Raw genomic sequence first — 20,825 nt, forward strand, 5'->3', positions numbered from 1 at the left:
AAAACACATCCTTTTTATTTCATTTATATGGAACAACTTTCAATTTTGTATCGGAAATGCAAAACAGTAAATGATCTGCATGTTGTTTGCTGTGTCTGAACAGAAACATGTGTAGCCTGTGTCAGGGGTTAGGGCAGGGACTCTGCTTTGGTCCCTCATCTTAAGCAGTGAACAACGTTACGAATGTTGACTAGAATGGTCCAGGCAGAAGAGTGCAATGGTTCAATTGACACTAATGACAACACATAGAGAGAAAAGAAAATGAATACTGTAGATTGCAGAAACATGTTTGCATTTTTAAAGACATTGGACTCTTAACTACTCTCTGGACAGGCCGATTGTTGTTGCTTCATTGCATCAGACAGTTTCTTGGCTGACAGTGACTCTTGAAGCCAGAAAAGAAATCATTTCCCTCCGAAAAAATAAAAAATAAATATGCAAGAGGGGTCATATCAAAGGGAATAATGTGCGTTTGATTAAGAGTATGAGTATGGTTTAGTGCCTCCATGTCCCCAGTGGTCCTCTATGACCGTGGGCTATTATCCATCTCTCCATCTTATAGAGTACATTGACTCTTCTTACCACTCATTAGCTCATTAACACTAACACGATTAAGACTGAAGAGTGCCAAAAGTTCAGATTGACTGATGACTTTCAAGGCTCTGATTAGTTCCACTCCTCCACTCATCTTATGTCCTCTGTTGACTTGTGTTCTCTTATCTTGTCCTCTCTTCTTTACTCTTTTTTTTTTTCGGCTTCCTTTTTTTTTTTCTTCGTCTTCTTCTTTTCTACACACTCACTCCCCCCTGTGTCTTTACATCCCCTCTGATCTCTTCGGCTTCCTCACATCTTTGCTTTTCCTCCTCATTCCTCTTTCTTCTTCTCTTTTACTTGTCCTGGTCTGTCTCGAACATTTTCCCTCTGCAACTATCTCACTTCTTTTTCCATGTCTTTGCTTGTCTCTTCTCAAACCCCCCTCTCTTTACCCAACTTGAATCATCTGTACTCTTTATCCTTCTTTTGATTCCTTCTCATCTTTATTCTATTTACTCGCTCCGTTCTCTGGGAGCTTCTTTATCCTTTTGCTGTATGCTGATTTCTCCCTTTATCTCCTTATTCTTTTGTACATTTTTTTTTCCCTCGTGCTCTTTTCAGGTGTAACAATCTGGGAGGTGATGACCTTTGGTGGGAAGCCATTCGATGGTATATCCACCAGAGATATCCCGGACCTTCTAGAGAAAGGAGAGCGTCTTCCACAGCCGCCAATCTGCACCATTGACGTCTACATGGTCATGGTGAAATGTGAGTAAAGAATCAGATCATCTGAATATCAAATTACAAATTACATTTTAATGCGGAAACAAACACGCCACAGAAAAGCCACAAAAATGTCCTTTGTTAGGTCTTCATCTTTCTCTCTCATAAATTTAAGATGTGAAACTTGGAAAAAAAACACTAGCTTCAGAGCTTTGTCATAAAAATGTCTTCTATTACAAGTCACTTGTTTTTTTATTCTCATCCATTGGGTTTCAAAAAGAATGTAGAAGTCAACAGGCTTTAATGGTGAAGTGAGGGTCAACTGACTTTTAGTCGAAGCAGACAAAATTACACTTTTATTCAGTGATTTTCAAAATGCCACTACAGTGTTTAAGTACTCGAGAGTCAAAGTGGAGTCACGGACAAAGTTTTTTTCGTCAAATGATACTTTTCACAGATTTAACCGAGTTTTTCTTTGAACTTCTCGTCACCATTCGAAGCTTTTCTGTCGCAGCAAAAGTGAAACTCATTATTCTAGCTGGCTTTGACCCCCAGTCTGAACATGTTGATTGGTCACTGCTGTCATGCAGTCAGGCCCCAGGGGTCACAGGTGGCGTTGTAACCTCTGGCCGAGGCTGCCAGGACAAAGACTCGGTGCCAGGGCCACCACGGCCTTGTCCTCTATTGCTGCAGCCTCTGGCCCTCACTGTCACCTTGGCTCTTTTGACACCCTGAACCTGTGCCAACCTGGCAAACACACACACACACACAAACACACACACTGCAGGGGGGAAGTCACTGTCACCTGCCTCTCTTTTTTTTTTTTTCCAACACTACTTTCAGTCTTCATTCACCCAAGCACACAGAAACAGATCATACTGCACGCATGATTGCAGTGCACTTCCTTGTAATGAAACTACGTACCGAGATAAAAGATTCTGGAAGTTCTTTATTCATATACTTGTATATAAATCCGTATCTCAAAATCTGTCTCTTATTTCCCCAGATACTAAGCACAGGCTCCACTCAGGGCCCATCACATGATTGCTTTGGCATCGTCCCCTTGTGTTCCAAGGGGAAAATTGGCAGCAGTGCACATTTCTCCATATGGCCATTTTAATGATGAAACAGTGTTTATCTTTAGATGGGATTAAAAAAAAAAAGGAATTGCAATTAAGATAACTTAAGCTAAAAAAGAGAAACACAATGGTTCATTATGGAATAAATAAGAGTGTTATAGTACACTAATCGAAATTGGTTTGACTGGAAAATCTGTTGAGACAATTTAAAATTGGAAATATTGTATTTGCAACTGTCATAATACACATCTTACGACATTGTCAGATTACTTATTATGGTCAGCTGCAACACAGGCTGAAGTATATATGGGTGACCTACTTTCAGTATACATGCACACATGGCACATTAGGGATGACTGGGAGGGTTGAATAAGTAAGGAAGAATAATTAATCTGGCTAATGAGATGCTGCAATACTATTGTTTTATTCATTTATACTGCAGCCATATCCATGTGTTTTTATCATGAAAAATGTATATTTACGTCGGACTCAAAAGATTTACATCACAACCATATTATCATGATTTGTTTTTAGTTGTGTAAATGGCAAAGAAAAAAACAACAACATGGCATACACATTTACATCGTCAGCGTAGGAAGAACCTTTGACAGCAAAGTGTGAGGAATACGGAAATGCTCCTTGATCATCGCTGACATATACCCTGTGTACGCACCCTTCCTCCCACTTTAGTTCACAGAGAAGCAGGATAAAAAGTGATCTTGACTTATGTGCACAACTCTCTTGCTCACTGCTGAGAATGACATGCTGTGGGGGAACACGGACATTAATAAGGTCAAAACTTATTAAGCATCTCAGATGTTTCATGGCAGTATGTACAGCATGTTTTTAAAGCTCGCATTGGTCGGAGTCTAACGGCAAAATGTGTTTTTCAGGCTGGATGATTGACGCAGACAGTCGGCCCAAGTTCAAGGAGCTGGCTGCAGAGTTTACCCGGATGGCTCGTGATCCTCAGAGATACCTTGTAATACAGGTAAGTAATTCTTAATGACAGGGAAAAAAAGAATCAATATTTAATATAAACCTTTTTAGGTTTGATTGAAAAAAAAAAAAAAAGAATAGGTCCAGTACCGTCACAGTCAACTTGCTAATCTCTCTTTCTTTTGTGATTATCAGTGTGACATTGTCTAATATTTTTCAGACGATTAAGAAAAGGTTTGTTAACTTCTTCTTGAGAGAAAATAGCCCATCTTTAAATACATAATTGTATGTTTTACGTTAAACTGATTGCTCTGGGCTCAGATTAATAGCAATTGGCAAAGCCTATATCAAAAGCAGAAGTTAATGAAAATGACACATTTAAAGCCGACGATTCTCCTTTAAATCACCTCTTTGCTTTTTTATGTGTGAAATGAGTCAAATCATTTATAAATACTTACAGAGGGGGGGGGGGATACTGGAATGAGAACATTTGTAAGTTATGCAAATATGTGTAAAAAGCCTTCCAAGTGTTTAAATGAACATTAATCCACTTGTGCAATACATCGACACACTTTTTCTCCTAGGGCGATGACCGCATGAAGCTGCCTAGCCCAAATGACAGCAAGTTCTTCCAGAGCCTCCTGGACGAGGAGGAGCTGGAGGACCTGATGGATGCTGAAGAGTACCTAGTGCCGCACTCCTTCAACATTCCACCTCTGGCATACACCCCCCGCACACGCATAGACTCCAACAAGGTACTTTTTATGAACCATCTCCTGTCTTTAAAAAAACGCCAATTGCCCATTAGTGCACTAAAAAACTGTTTTGGTTTGCTTAATTGCATTCATGTATCCCGTTGAGGGTCCCTTCTTTATGTGCTTAAAATGTACAAGATGGATAATGACAGTTCCAAAAAAGATTTCCACGTCATTTGTCAGGTTCCCCATGTACAGTCAGCTTCACATAAACATCTGAGAGGATATTTAAAAACAAGGGCTGTGATGTTGTTCCTCATCACTCACATTAACTTAAATAGAAAATGGTCAATTAATGGCAAGAATGAGTGCCCCGAAATAAAAACCTTTAAAATGAATGGCAACTGTTACCTAAAATTATTCAGAATATTATTCAAAATTAAAAAATAAATGAAGAAAATTTGGAAACAGTGAAGCCAGTGATTCTTTAATATTCAGCATGATACCATGCTCTGTTTGTTTTTCCTAGTACAATGATTAAGCTTGAATAATCTTGTGTTTTAATTGCACATCAGCTCATTCATATACGATCATCTATTTTTTCGACTGGAGCAGCAGGATGACTGCACCATGATGAAACAGGATACACTATAAATCCAAAGTAGTCATTTCGACGGAGCTGAGATGAGTTTTCTCAGCATGTAGTCGACTTCACGACTCTCTTGTAAAAAGCTCAAACAATTGATATCAAACTAAAGTCACTGCATTCTCACATTCACTTATCTCCCTGTCGCTCACTCTCTCTCTCTCTCTCTCTCTCTCAGTTTTCATTGCAAGGTCTCCATTGTGAAACTCTGGTAATTGCCTTCTTCAAAATTGGCGTTTTCAGACAGATTCCTTCAGTTCTTCATCTGTTCAAACGTTCCTCGTCTATCTTTGGACTTAAATCTCTCACAAAACCGGTTACACAGACAGGCAACTCTACCATTTTGTATTCCAGCATCCCCCTGTGTCTGTGTCAGGATAAAACTGCCTGCTGAATGCCAATGACACATTACTCCTTTCACTAAGTCTGCTTGGGGAATCTAAACAGATGATTTATTTAACATATATTTGTAAACATTTCAAATAGCAAAAAGAATATACAGCATTTATCTGATATAATATAATTCACGAAAAACAGCTAAAAGGCATTTTAAATTATCTCACACACACACACACACTCATCCATTGTAACATGAGCATTATAATGAAAATAAAAAAACAATGGATTGAGAAGAAAAAGAATCTGTGTCTTTTGGAAACTTTAGCAAACATTAGCACAGTATCAATTGATTCTGACCTTGGCAGTTATTGCATTATGTGATCTGGTTAGGGATGACTTTCTCATATAATACACAGACAAAGGAGGAGGGGGACTAAGGACCTTTAACTTCCCGGTAATGTGGTTTCTGTTCATGTCTAAACCCCACTCTCGCATGGTAAGAGGACAACCTGAGCAAGAGCCTGCCTCCTTTTGTATTAGAGAGCTCACTGAATAGGAAAAATACCCATCTCTGCCCCGAGCGCTTTTATTGTGAAATGCTGCTTGACCTATGAAAGAACTTCTGGAGTGCGGCTCGACTGAAGACTGTGGTTATATTTTTTGAAAAAAGTTAATTTCATCTGATTTTCAATGAAGATGTGTAATATTGAGTTTTCCAAGTCATCATGGCTTTAAGAAGTTGAATCTTGTTGACATTGCAAAAAGCTGACGTATTGGTTGTTTATTGATAATACTGGTTAAAGTTAAATTCAGTTCAGAATTAACTGAATAAATTGATTAACTGTGATCGAGGTCTTTAAAGGTTCACTAAGTTTTATTCACCTTTAGCTAATAAAGATGCACACACACAACTGCATAAGATTACAAACCTTCTGTATCCACAACCTGGCAACCCACCTCGACACTCCTTGAAACGTGTTTCACGGCTGAACAAGTAAAAAGGCAAGACCATGTTGGCAGGAATGATCTTGGTACAGGCTTGAGCAATCACTTTTTGTTAAGTACAGGATGCCAAACTTATAAATGACATGGGATTGTTATCATTAAATGATTGCAAAACTGTGACTCAGGAGTCGGATTTTAATGGAATTATCCTCAGTCCCAGAAATCCATGAACAAAGCCGTTAATCAGTCTTTCAACTTTTGTGTTCAGAAAAAGGAAAATAACAAAATTTCTATCTAATATCGATTACAGACTTTTCATACACCATGCGATGGACGGTGACGCAAGGAGATTTTAAACCTTGAAAAGAAAAACTCTTACCAGATACACAAAGAAAGGATAATGCAGAATAAAGCACCCTGTGAGGTTCTAAAATAGACATTTTTTTGTTATAAGCAATGCACACAGCAGGGCAGGGCTGATATAGCTACTTAAAGATTTTGCTGCATGGAGCCTTTTAATTAAAATCCCTTTAATTAAATTGTCCTTGGCAGTCACGCTGCCATATCATTGTGTGGCACTGCTGTTTATCTCCCCTGCCTGTCACAGTTGAATATTACTGATGAACAATGGTACAAAAGATGTTTTTTTTGGACAATCTACATTTTACAATTCAGATTGGTACTTGGTGTATGATTCATTTTATCACCAATAGTATTTTGTTGTGCGTCTGGTCTTTGGTGTATTGTGTTCTTTCTAAGTAAAAGTAGTAATCAACACATTTTTCTCACTCGAAGAATAAGCTGAACTAATCATAGAAGAACTGTAAAACTCAGTCAGTAGATATCCTTGTATTTTCTGCAGAGCCCCTGATATTCTGTCCTTATTTTCTACCCTTCTACACAGAACCAGTTTAGCTACCAGGACCCCAGTTTCAGCATGGAGGACATGCTGGCCACCCTCCCAAGAGTGCTCTCTGTTCCACCAGTGTCTGCAGGCTGCCTCCCCTCACAGGACCTGGCCCCTGGGGGACAGATTGGTGTTGGATTTGGCCGAGGAAACCAGGATGACCCTCGCTGCAATGGCACCCTGAGGAAGCAGGCCTCCCCAAGGTCAAGTATGCTTGGGGCTGGCTCAATCCTTACTGTGGGACAAGGTAAAGCAACTACTATTCCCTAAGTGTGGAAAGCTGTGCAAATGTTCGTTACTTTCTCAAAGTGATTGCCTTGAAACCAGCTGGAGAGTAGAAAACGATGTGAAATGAAAATATCAATAGGAACCTAGCCTAATACACAGATACGCGTCTGGTCAATCAGCTGTTCAAAATGTATTTTCACTTGTATTTACAGATCAATATGTGAGTCTTCAATAAAAAATGTCTTTAAGATAACAGATTCTCACCCTTTTTAGACTGACACAATCTTCCTTTCTCACCTTTGTATCACACTTTGACTCACTCGCACAGGATTTGAGAGATGAGTAAAATAAAACTAATATCTAGCAGCCGTCTGGAAAAACTAAACCACAGAAAACCACTTTCTGGAAAAGAAGAGAAATACAACAGCAGTGTTGTCTTTTAGTTCTGTTGACGCTCATGTTTTCCACATTTGAAGATTTGATGTAGTAAATGAAGGGGGAAGATTTGAGTAGGCTTTCTTTTTAAATGTTCATCTACAGACTGTACATTTGATGGAACATTTTGTTTTAATTATGTTATCTTTTGTTCACAAATATATTTATTGGAATAAAAGGCTTGCATGTCCCTCTAAATCATAACCCTTCATTCATGATGACCGGGATTGTGAAGTATTGCGAAGTAGTGTATTTAATGCATCTATTTGCTTTTCCTTTCCGTCTGTCTTTTGTGCTTCAAAAGGTGGAGGAGAGGACAGTAGTGCACAACGCTACAGTGCTGATCCAACCGGTCTTTTGGCAGAACGAGGAGCAAAAGGGGACAAAGACCAGGAATGCTACATGACTGCCAAGAGAGACAAAAACAGCTCAGGTTACTTTGACAATTTTATGAAACTACTGAGTTTTGGCATGACATTTCTAGAAGCAAGTTTGGAAGCTGGTCTGGAATAGAACTAAATCATAGATCACTAAATTACTTTTAAGTGGGAGCACCTTGGTTTAAAATCTAATCCAACCAATCTCTTCTTGTTTCCAGATTACCTCAACCCAGTCGAGGAAAACCCCTTTGTCACACGTCGTAGGAATGGTGATGCCCATTCAGCAATCAATGGAGCAGGTTGCCACACCCTGCACATGCCAGGAGCTGCTATTGTCACCAAGAGCCAGTCTCCCCTTGGGGACGATGAGTACGTCAATGAGCCACTGTACCTAAATACCTTACTTAACCAAGGGGACAAGAATGGATTGGCTGGAGCGGTCTCAATCTCTGGCCCTGGGTCCTCTTCTGCCCAGTCCGTATCGCAAACGGTCAACCCACCATCGTCTAGCCACACAGTCTCCTCCTCTGGATATGTTCTGCCCCCTGGCCACGTCCCACACCCATATCCATCACACACCCTGCATCCGGGGCATTCAGGACACACTCTACACTCAGGCATCACCAGCAGCACCATCATGTTCGATAAGAAAGGCAAGAAGGCCTCTTTTGACAATCCTGAGTACTGGCAGCACAGCCTACCCCCGAAGTCTTCACTGCACAACCCGGAATACCTACAAGACTGCAGCACACGCTTCTTCTACCGGCAGAATGGACGCATTCGCCCCGCTGTCGCTGAGAACCAGGAGTACTTGTCTGAGGCTGCTATGAAAGCTGGCAATGTATTGCCACCACCTCCGTACAGACAGAGGAACACTGTGGTGTAGTGACCCACCTGTAGCACAATGACGGGATGACTAGAGGGAAAGGGGAATGGAGATTTGACAGTCCTCCTATTTCCCTGTTCTACTTCTCTTAAACTTGGTTCTTCTAGCACCCTCCCTGAACACGTCTCTCCATTATGTCGGATTTCAAGTCTTTTCTTCTCACACACAGGTTCTGCCTTTTCTCGGAAGGACTACAAAAAAGGTTACTGGCAGCCTTTACTGACATTCAAACTCTATTTTTAGCTCCATCCTTGGCCGTGACCCGTTGCGCGAGATGACACGTCTCTTCAGAGTTGGTTATGTTCTGGAGCACAATGTCCTGCCATCTTTAGTATCAGAAAGGCACAAAAACAATCCAATAACAGATTTTAAAAAATACGCTTATAGAGAGAAAAGGGGGTAAATAGTGGTAAGCCCAAAGAGAAGATTTCCAAGAGGATTTATACACCAACGAATTACCAACAAATTCACCATGTCCTTTAAGCTCTTTTTCCCCAACAGCTTCATGTACACATTGCTGTTTCTGTTGTGCATTCAAATAACACATGAACATGACGTTGTGTTGTTAATTAACCAGCAAATCTGCAGTCATGCAGATGAACCCAGATGTGGCTTGCATGCCTGCCTACATGCTTCTTGGACGTTTACATGTTGCTGCACAAGTAATGGAATTCAAGCATTCATCAGACACAGCTCATGGCATATCTTAAACATGTTAACATGCCTGCAGCCTTGACACACCAATATAACCATACATCAATGCATAAGTAAATATACGCACAGGGACAGATAAGCCTGCTGCCACTTGAAATATATTCGAGAGGACAAGCTCAATTGACCTTGAACAAGAAGACAGAGTGTCCTGATAATGGCAGTCAGTGGTGCAGCGAACAGAGAGGGTCAACAGAAAAGTAAATGTCAGGCAGTTTTATGGGAAGCTATGATATCACCTAGTGCCTGGTGGAAAGCATTGGAAAGATTATTGGCATGACTCGGATGGGATTCAAAAGGTTGATCATTCAGTAGATGTCCCTTATGTTTCCGAATCAGTATTCAACTACCAATCCAGTTCAAAGAGCCAGCAAAAATAGCCGTCTACATGTTACCTTCATAAAATCATTGCAAGCAGCATTGTGACTGACATAACCAATTGTTACTTAAGTAAAATCAATGGTTTGTCAATGGAACTGGTGCTTCAGAATGGACTCATCTTTCTTTTGACCATATAATGATTGTGAGCGAGACGATGACCATACAAACAAAACATAAGGGAAACATATTTTAGAATCTGCATCAGAGAAATGTCTAGGTTTTTTGTTCTGTATGTTTTTTCAAGCATCAGGGATATGTTTACTTTGTCAATCTGTCTTAAACTTCTTAAGCAAACAGCACAGACACCCAGCTACGAAAGAGCACTGTGGAGAAGGCAAAGAAGCTAACCCTGCAGAGCCGTAAATAAGCCAATTACATGTCATTATCAGACAGACACAATCCCAGGCTCCGTGGACCAAGCTGTGTCTGGGAAGATTTTCAAGTACATTAACAGGCAAGGATAATAGATGTTTTTCCTCCTCTGTTGTTCATAATATTTCATGTCATAAAAACATGAAAATTCACTCTGCCCAAGCAGTCACCACTTTGCAGACCATGTTGCGTCTCTTAAGAGTAGGATTGTTCAGAAGCAGAGACTATCAAAAACGTCTCTGAGAAGAGAATACTTTCTTTGGTTTGGGGCGTTGCATTGGTGTATTGATACATAACAAATATCCCATCATCCATTGTACATCTTCCTGTACTGAAACAAATACTGCCAGATGCCACTGTAAACCCTGACGGAGACCAATAGCATCTGTCATCAAATAAACTTGAAGCCCAATTTTGTCCAGAGTTGATAACTCAATAGCACTTAATGCTTTGACACAGTCAAATGGCTTTGCTGTTATTCCGTGTTAAGGATCAATTTATTCATTTTTACTCAAGTTGCAACTATAATTCAGTGACATTCAGCAATGGTTTACAGCAACACATTGCAATTGTTTTTACATGCCATATACTGACTGTTAAGATTTGTAACATAATTGAAGGGTTCATCTTTCTTTTCTTTTTTCTTTTCTTTTTTTTTTTTTTTTTTTAAATGGGAGTTTGGGTTTGCATCCATCAAGCTTAATACTGATTGCAAAGACAGATTGGTTCTAATTGAAGAAGTTGATAAAAAAAAAAGCAAAGTTTAAGCTTAATAACACAGAAGTACATTTACCATAATACTGCTGAATAGAACTCGAGCAGCTTGCATCATTGAACTATTTTTACATCTCCACAATTTCAGTTTGTATTGAAAGCTTTTCTGTGAAAGCATTGTCGAATACATCACCAGGGTTGTTTTTTGAGGCATGAGGTGGCTCACTAGAATTGCAGAGGGGAAACTGAAGTGAGCTCTGTTTTGAGACTGGTGGCCTGCCCTTTTAATCAAAAGCATCCGAACTGAATGATGATGTGAGCTTTTATTCAAATAGCCGTTCATAATTAATGGATAATAATAGCATTAAAATTGAAGACTGACCAATGGCTGTGCATGTCTCTCAACTGACATAATGCATAACCACTGTTAACCACAACCTTGTGCCTCTACACTGAAAAAAAACATGGATGAGAGGCGTCAGACATGCAGGGCTGATGCTGTACTTTGCGACACCCAGATATTTCTCTGGCAGCGAGTTTTTCCACCTCTCAGGTTTCATGGGGAATAGTTATCATCCAGTTGAGCTCTAGCTAAGGCACACGCTACCATATCATAAAGGGGAAGTTTCCCCTAGTATAACAAAACTACAATTGAAGACAGATTGGCAATGATATCTCAGTCAGTGCTGACAAGGGCAACTGTTTATTTTATAGGTTGGGGTGGGCAGGGTTCGATTGTTCAGACTCTCAGCATCATTTGACATTGCTCTGTTGCTAATGGATTAAGCCGTAACAGATCTGTTCTTGGCCACTTCCTGAGACCTTGGTACTACTGTTTATTCCAGGTTTACTACCTTGAGCTCAGACTTGTGTTTTTTTCTGGTTTCAATGTGTGCAATGGAAGTATCCTCTACATTTTTTTAGAGCTAAAAGTCCATTATGTAAGTCTATTTTCACCATCACCTATAAGTTTTTAGTTGCAGTGCTTGTTGACTACTGTATGGCCATGTGTTGAAGTGCAATGACGGTAGTGGAGAGTCACCCAAAGGCTTCGTAATGGATCTCTATGGAAAAATAAAGCCAATCTTCTCGAGGAGAAAACCTGCTGGCACTTTCAGCCGGCAAGCATCACAAGGGGCTTTTAGCTTTTTGAATGCTAATTCATCCACTTTCCCTTGTTGTTCTGTGGGGAAATCATGTTACCCAACCCCTCACCCACAGCATCAGCTGAGAAACGGTGAACAACAGGCAATAGGTTGTAATCCTGCAGTGGGGTTCAAACTAAGGTATTAGCATTCCAGAAATGTTACCAGACCAATGCATCAATGTTACAAAAGCTAGCAAGGGAGAGGGTGTAAGTGCACTGTAACTGGCAGAGGAGACCAAAGTTGATTGCCATTCTTTCCCTCTCCTCAAGGGTGACTATAGAATTGTATGTAGCAAACACTGTTCTGCAGCTGAAGCAGTAAAATAACTAAACAGGAAAGCAGCTGTATGTGGAGTGAATACAAACAAAGAAAGCAATCTTGTAATGAAAAGGGATTGTGGTCAAACGGTAATGTGAGACTAGTTTCATGTATTTTTTTTTGAAGGTACACCTCATACTGTAGGTACAGTACGGAGCACAATTAATCCCTCACAGTACAGACTGCTCATCCAGAACATTGTATTTATTTGTGCATCTACTTTTTTCTTTTTTTTTTTTTTTTTGGGGGGGGGGAGTTATTGTATTTTAAAACGCATCTTAACTGTTTTGTAGATTGTGTGCTATAAGTTTTGACTTTGTTCTTGTTTTTGTACTTCTGGGTGCCATTTTAGTGACAAGGGTTTTTTTATATGCAGTTTGAAGGCTTGATTGTCTTACGTCAACCATCTTCTCTAAGCAATTACTACATGTCCCAGCTCAGAGGCTTGATGTTTTTCCTTCAGAGAAACTGAAGTCCAGTTCGAGCCTGCACATCATTGTCACACGTGAGATTCTCTTAAAGGCATAGTTTGAATTAACACATTCGGTTAAAAAAACCCCAACAAAAACAGCACAATTGCCTTCCCTCTTAAAATAAAGCAGGCCTCATTTATCTGCCACATTTTGTGGGACCTTTAAAATGGTAAAGCACTTGTCAAACCGTTTAGAGACATCCGGCCCAGATATGAAGACTTCGGAGGGTCCAGCCACTGAACTGGGACAAAGCAACTGTATTTTTAGGATTTGCTCTATTTCACTTGACTTTGATTATTCACATCATGAGCTCAACTTTGACAGCATCAGTGATATTAATCCACTGAAAGGATCTTGCTGTATTAAATAAAAACAAAGGAAACTGCTTTTATCGAGCTAGTAATATATTTGGTCAATGCATTAACCAATTGTGTTTTTTTTGTTTTTTAAGGGAAAAAATATGAAGCATCTGACAAACATGCTCTGCCTTTGCAATAGAATTAAACTGTGTATGGCTGTCTCTCTTTTTACAATGTATATTCTACCAGACCATGAGAACTGGGCAAGATGACAGTGGTTGCGTAAGCACAGTTTACAATCTTTTGAAATGATGGGAAACTGTAAAAAGGAAACACGTATCTTTTGACAGAATGACAAAGATAATGAGTCAGCAGTTTTACCATTGTAAAAAATAACATTAAAACATTAAAAAGTGGATAGTATTTTTATAGGTAGGTTAACAGTGGACAGATGCATCTGTAAATATAAAAATGATGCTTTTTTTTCAGCTGAAGTTTTGTTTAATTTCTCCTTGCATTGTTGCTTTTAAGTGATACCTTTCTTTTTATTTTCTTTTGGGAATATATTTTCTGTATGTATATAAATATATATACAGTGTAAATGTAATTTGAAGAGTGAACTCTTTTTTGAAAAACGCTTGCAGGGTCTTGTGTCACCCACACCTCATCATTTTCCTCGTGATTGTGTGATTGTGTTTTCAACACATCTAAATGGATTTTGTGTTTTGAACTCTGCTCTTGCTCAATTTGTAGGAGTGAATTTTTATTATTCCCTTTTTTTTACCGAGTATATTATTCCTTCACAAACCTCCACAATTCTCTCAGTATTATCCACCTGTGGAGATTCTTTTTTTTTTTTAGATTTTGTACACACTTAAAAATGCTGTTGCAATACTGATTATAATCAATATTTCACCCACTTTCCTCTCAGTCTTTTCCTAATCAATGTTGTGAATCCACCAGTGTCACTTTACACTTTGAATTTTAAGGACCTATTATAGATTTCCTTGAGAAGTTTTATTTCCATTTGCACTGCACTCGGTCATTGTTTACTTTCAGATGATATTCAGCTCTTTATCCATTTTGGGCAATACTGGACAACTGCTGTAGCAATATTATGTTGCAGCCCCCAGAGTGGTTCTGTTGTGTCTGAGAGACAGAACTGAAGACAGTGTGCATGGGCTGAACTGACCATTAAAGCTACTGACATTTACTTGTATAGAGGTTACAAGATTATCTTTTTTGCTTCATTAAGGTATAATATTTAGGTTTTTTTTTTTTTTTTAAAAACACAATTTAACAAAGTATAACGATTATTAAAAGACATTTTGGGATGGTAAATCATATTTATTGTGAGGACTGACACTCAAATCATCAAGTCAATTTGTTTTCATTTTGCGTTACAGATTGACCGAAGCTGAATTGTTCGCTTGATTCGCTGCCCATATGGGGGACAATACATTTCTAGGAAAATGTATTGAGTCACAATTTTACTATTGTTCCATACTTAGAGCATATTTAAGCAGTAGAAGACTCAAGCCAAACATGTGATGTATATGCAGGCAGTAGACAAAACAAATAAAGCTTTGTGCAGTTTTTAATGATGCAGTTTACTAGATTAAAATGTTGTGAACAGGACTAAGGATTTAAACCAGTTACATTTCCGGGGGGATTTTTTACTTTTTATATTGCCTAAAAGTTACAAAACACTAAAGGCCTGTTGCACGCTATCCACTGGAGAGTGTATGGGTATTTTTAATGATGATTCTGGTGTCAGTCCTGTCTTTAATGATACCAAGCATTTCCATTTTGGACCTTTTGGCAAGCTTCTCTAAAGTCTCTGTGTGTGTGTCTAATACTAAATTACAGTTTTGATGGAAGCAGCTTCGTCTTAAAAGATCCCACAAAGGATCTTTGAATATCATCGCTTTGCATCGGCTCATCTGAATGATTGAGAAATAAGTTTTATAAACCATACCTCGTCTAATATTACCAGTTTGAAAAGATTCTCTTCACTTGTTGATTGACACATTACTCAAGCTAGAACATTGAAATACGTATTCCCTCTGTTTTGTTACATGAACCTGTCAAAAGTATATTTTTAATTCAATATGAATAAAGATCAGTCAATATTTAAGGATGTATTGTGCTCATTTTTAAGGCTTTAGTCAACCTGTAGAGTCTATAGTAAGTGCTGGACACAATTGGCACTGAAATGGATATACCAAATGTGTATTGGGGTACCAATGGAGAATAAAACTCTTGTTTCTGTGGTTGTCAGTTATCACTGGATCTCACAATCCTCCTGTGAAGTAAACGCACATTAAAATGGGTTTGAAATAATGATCACCTTTCAATCCTTGTGTTGAAAATAACCTGTCAGCTTTAAAAAAAAACTGAAGACAGACTTTTTTTTATTTTTTTTTTAAAGTTTTGCAGGAATAGTGAAGGTCAGAAATTGATAGTTCCCATCAATTATTAAAAATATCTTTCAAGCTGTGATTTGCACCACTGTTGCCACCATTCTTTAAAACCCTATAGATGGAAGAAAGTGCTACTTTAAATTCAGCCTTTGGACTTGAGGACACTTTACACCTCCTTACTTGAAATGTCAGACGGTTTTCAAGTAGTTGCAGCCAGACACGCTGCACAGAGCAGTGTTGTGTTGCCTGTAGTCATAGTATGATATCTTCATTTTGCCCATATGAGGGCCGGCTGCAGACATCTCCCACCATTCAACATACTTTGCCTTTAGGTAAGAAAGATTAAGAAATCAGACATTACTGTTGCTCGAATTTTCACACCATTTTTTCCCCCAAAAAACACACACAAACTTGTACAAACTCTTGTAGGAAAATCACATGCACACCAATAATAAAGTGTCATCACATCTTGACACTTGCCTGTGTATGATAGATGCGTCTCTTTCCAACTGATGACATTTTATGGCATTATCATAGGAAATCCAATAACGAGATCAGTGTCTTGGAGCCTTTGCCCCATGCAAAGTCAAATCACTTGCCTTAAGATGGTAATAGAGTGTGAGCGCAACGATCTGTCACTGCTTCTGCTCACACTCTGGTACACCAGCCCTTCTGACAAACTGTATGGATTTTTACCTGATATGAGGGATGATCAGCACAGTTGAATGCAAATGATCCAAAATGTCTTCGGGCAAATCCATTGACTGACGTTTCTCAGCAGATAAAAGTGGAGGCGGGATGTGACAGTGCATCAATTTTAACCCCAACATCTTAACAGCACAAGAAAAGCATTTCACTCTCTCAATGTTTCCGAGTGAAGCTATTCTAATTACTGTTGTAAACACAAGCATTAAGAATTGGCTGCCCGCCCGAAGTGCAGTTTTGCTTGCTCAAGCAGAAGTGATTTTTGCTCTGAATGCCATTTGGTTTCTTGTAAACAGTGTTCTCCCCTGCCAACATAGTTTTGTCTTATCCAAGCACGGGGAAAATATAGTTACAGGAACCATGCATCGCAACCTTCCTCTATGAAAAGTCATGGTGTGGACAAGCAGCAACCTCTGGTCTCAACAAAATGAAGCCAATGCAGAAGTGCAAAATCCCGCAGTTTGTCGAGGGTCCGCTTGAGGCTGCTTCCAGGAACACATACACCCAATAGCCAGAAAAAGCAGTTTTTACACAACTAATAAAAATGTTTCTAGCCTTAGTATACAGAAAATAGGTTCGATTAGTTATTGTCATCAAAGGCAAATAATGCTGACAATTGTTTTGTAGAGCAAAGAAGAATCCCTTCCCTTATTTCATAAATTACAATAGGAAACAATAAACAATGTAGCGCTGGTGTGTGTAGCAATAGTAAGAGCTTCACTCTAAGAAGTAGTTCCACAGTAAATATGGGGTTTCTCCGACACTTTGGCAAACAAGGCAATTCAAGACTGATGTTTTTACATTTAGGATTTCTTGATCATACAATTTATTTACTATGTTTCTGAAGAGTTGTTCGGACAATCAAATAGCCTACTACCACCTGACACAGTCATACATTTGGTTAAACGAGAGAAAGAAAAGAGTCTGAAACTAAAGTTTTAAAACCTGTTTTGTTTTTTGTTCCCACTGTTCTGGCATTGCTATCTCTTTTTCCCAGAGACCCAGTGGTGAGGGCGGCTGCTCCTAAATCCCAGCATGTTGGCAGACTGTGATTGAATGGACTGTACAAAGCCCACTAAGCAGTGTTGCGATCCCCCTTGAGAGCTTTCATTACAGAGCAACATATTGGATTCTCTTCACAGGCTGTCTGTCTCTGGAGGCTACGATCTCTCCAGGAATACACACCCACAAACAAAAAACATCATAACAGACCCCATGTAGACGTCCCAGCCGTAAAAAACCTCATTCCCATTCTACGCGTGTACCCTGATACTGTTATTGCCAGTATTTCACCTTTAAATGCAAAGTGGTCCACCCATGGATTTATTCAACAAACGTGTAGAAAATTATGATAATCTATTAACATAATTACACAGATAAACCTCTCCATATACTGTCAAGTCAAACTGGAGTTTGGTCTGTTTAAAAATGTAATGAACAAGATCAATAAATAAATTAATAGTTTTAATAGTTTTAAAGGAGTTGGAATCACAAAAAATAAATATGTTATGGTGTTAAAATGCTTCAGAATTGGTAAAGAGTCTGTTAATAAATAAGTTAAAAATCTGCAAACCTAACAGGAAGGAATAAATCTTCACAACAGTGCACCAGGGACCTTAAAAAAGATGCACATACTTATATACAGCTTGAGAGTAGAGGCAGGCCAACAGGTTAATTTCTAAACCTAAGAAGAAACACAAAACTAAACTGTGCAATGTTGATCGTCTAAACGACAAAATCCAGAGAGGCAGCCGGTAAGAGCGTAAAAAAAAATCAAAATTATTAACTATTTTCAACTCCCAAAGACAAGTGTACACATCTGTGGACATTTTCACTAACTTCTTCTCATTTTAGTAATGTTTATTTTATGCATCTGCCTTGCCATTTTAAAGTATTTTGTTTGTAGTTCAAAGTCCAAAAAGTGAAGTTGTTCATATCTTTAAAGTAAACTCTTGTTTAGTCGAACCCCTTTTAAACCATTCTTGTAATCAAGCAGATTTTACCTAAATTTGGACAATAAACTATCTAGCCTACATTTATATATTCTTGGTTTTAATAATGTCAAAATTAGTGTCATACAGAAAAATACGAAGAATTAAACAAGGGTGTAAAACAAACGGGGCAAAAACAACTAGGAAGGCAAATAAGAGGGAGATCGCACAAGAATAAATATCCCTTTAACTTGGTGTTTTTAAAAAGGTAAAACAGAATACCTTCAGGCTAGTTTTCATGATTACAATATGTTTCAGTGCTAAAAAGCTTTGTAAGTGATTTTATTCATCAAAAACAGAACTAGACAAAAATTCTGATTAAAAACATTGAAATATCAACATTTCTATTTGTACTTCAAAAGGCACATCATGTCCATGTTGCATGTATGCTATGGGCCATGGTTTGGGCTTCAGTAGACAGTGCTAGCCAACTCTCTGAACCTCTGGATGTGAGCAGCCCTTCACTGTGAACTACACTCATGTTCTCATTTACTGAGCCGCTTAGTTCATGGTTCACCAAAAATATACTGTAAGTGTGTTGTGGCACAACACTGGCTATGACTTCATGAGAGTCCTGAAGTATGACATTAGCTGTGCTAAATATTGGGCGTTTTTAAAATCAGACTGTACATCTAGGCTGTTTGTTGACTTATCAAGGTCAACATTTGACTTGATATTATCTGGCAGAATAGACCTGCTGTTAAATTGGCTTACATCATGTCTGGGGGGTTTGAAGTCATTCTCCGAGATCACCAGGAGTTTTCCAAGTATTCTATCATGTATCAGTATTCTATCATCTGCCACTTCCAATGTTCCAATCTCCAAAATATTTTATAAGTATGATTTTCATTAAAACTATCCATATAAGGGTGGCGCCGATAGCGCAGCGGCAGCGCGCGCGCACCATGTTGCGAGGCTTTGCTCCTCGCGCGGGCGGCCCGGGTTCGCGTCCGGCCTGTGGCCACTTTCCCGCATGTCTCTCCCCCTGTTTCCGACTCTATCCACTGTCCTATCAATAAAGGCAAAAAGGCCAAAAATAAAAAAAATAAAAAACTATCCATATAAGTAAACGCAACACCGTCAAGCATAGCGTTTGTCTTAACATAAAAAAGAGGGCCTTTTGGTGATGGTAGTACACATCAGTTCTTGTTAAAGAGCATCCTCCTACCACATTGAAGATTTGTCAAGGACATGGCTGGTAAACCATTTCCCCTTGTCTGGGAAGTTAATTGCGATGAAGTGAAATTTCAAAATGACTTCCACTCATAGAAAACACTAATAACATGTGAGCAGAGTGATAAATGAGACCAATTGTGGGCAACACTGCATTTTAATTAAGCAGCAGCCTTAAGTGTGCAGGCTCTATTGATGAAGTCAACTCTCCATTGCAATTATGTTGCTCTATTCATGTGGAACATAAAGACTTGATGACAGTGCTTTGTTGGCTAACAGTGGAAGCATAATTGTGTCCGATCACACATTAAAATGACACATCTCAATTTTCTATTTTGACTTGGAGTAGCCTCACACTGCCAGTAATAACGTAGAGGAACCATCATCATTACCAACGCAGTGGATTATTCAACTGACCCTATATGTGCCTGGTCAAACTTCAACCAACGACTACAGTAAGGGTTTGACAGACTGGCAAGGCTGACACTTCTTGATAAATTTTTCTGCTCAATGTATTTTTTATACACTTCTGCCTTGCACCCTGTGCGTGTGTATACCAAGACTTCAGTAAAATACAAGCTTTGGATTGTTGTTGCAGTTCTTTCTGACTTTCTTGCTAGGTTCAAGACAATGTCTGCAAAGGCAGGTTGAGGGGAAAAAAAACAAAAAAACTTTAATTTTAACATTATCTAAAAAACATGAAACTCACAGTTTTTGTTGTTCATGGAGCAAACAGGGATCGTCCCTTTTGATTAGCACACCATGTGACTGTTGTCTGCCTTGACAAGCTAGACCACAATCAATATGGCGAAACGTTGATTGTGAAACAGGTAACTTGGGACATGTTATGGCCTTGCTGGAGTTCTCTGCTCTATTGAGTCCTTTTCTTTCTTTTTTTCATCACTTAGCAAGAGAGAAACAATAAGACGACCTTACCTCTTACAGAAAAAAGTCGACTGCCTCTTTTGGACGACCAGACATATGAAATGGGAAGAGACTGTGTTGTTTCTATTTTCTCCTTGATATGCTTTGATAGCAGTTATGTGAGGACCAAATGAGACAGCTATCTGATCAGAAAGCATAAGACATGATGAAAGCAAGGCTGATAGTTATCATTATATATCCACTATATTGTTTAAGAAACAAGTTCTGCTTTCTTATGAATATATGACAATCAGTGTTGGGTCATTGGCAGACACTAGAGTTCCTTCAGTGGTTTAGTGTTGGGCCATTGGCAGACACTAGAGTTCCTTCAGTGGTTTAACCACCATTGTGTTTGTGATGATACTGTGTACTGTTACGCTGTGTTGGTTTAAAACAGTATTGTCACCACATCAAAAGAAGAGCTGATGATTAGATGACCAGATTTCTGAAATTAAAA

At 38.9% G+C, this 20,825-nt stretch overlaps 1 protein-coding gene across 2 annotated transcripts in view; it reads left to right on the forward strand.

Annotated features, from left to right (window-relative positions):
* The window catches only part of erbb4b (erb-b2 receptor tyrosine kinase 4b), a 308,590-nt gene extending 295,990 nt beyond the window's left edge, over positions 1-12,600 (forward strand). For both annotated transcript variants that reach the window (XM_079357754.1, XM_079357755.1), the window contains exons 23-28: positions 1,156-1,302; positions 3,230-3,327; positions 3,860-4,030; positions 6,805-7,054; positions 7,775-7,903; positions 8,069-12,600. In XM_079357754.1, the coding sequence (XP_079213880.1) occupies positions 1,156-1,302; positions 3,230-3,327; positions 3,860-4,030; positions 6,805-7,054; positions 7,775-7,903; positions 8,069-8,736 (1,463 nt within the window). In that variant the 3' untranslated portion in view covers positions 8,737-12,600. The remainder of the gene's footprint in view (positions 1-1,155; positions 1,303-3,229; positions 3,328-3,859; positions 4,031-6,804; positions 7,055-7,774; positions 7,904-8,068) is intronic.
* Positions 12,601-20,825: the final 8,225 nt, after the last annotated feature.

This window comes from Symphodus melops (genome assembly GCF_947650265.1).
Source record: "Symphodus melops genome assembly, chromosome: 12".
Taxonomy (NCBI): domain Eukaryota; kingdom Metazoa; phylum Chordata; class Actinopteri; order Labriformes; family Labridae; genus Symphodus; species Symphodus melops.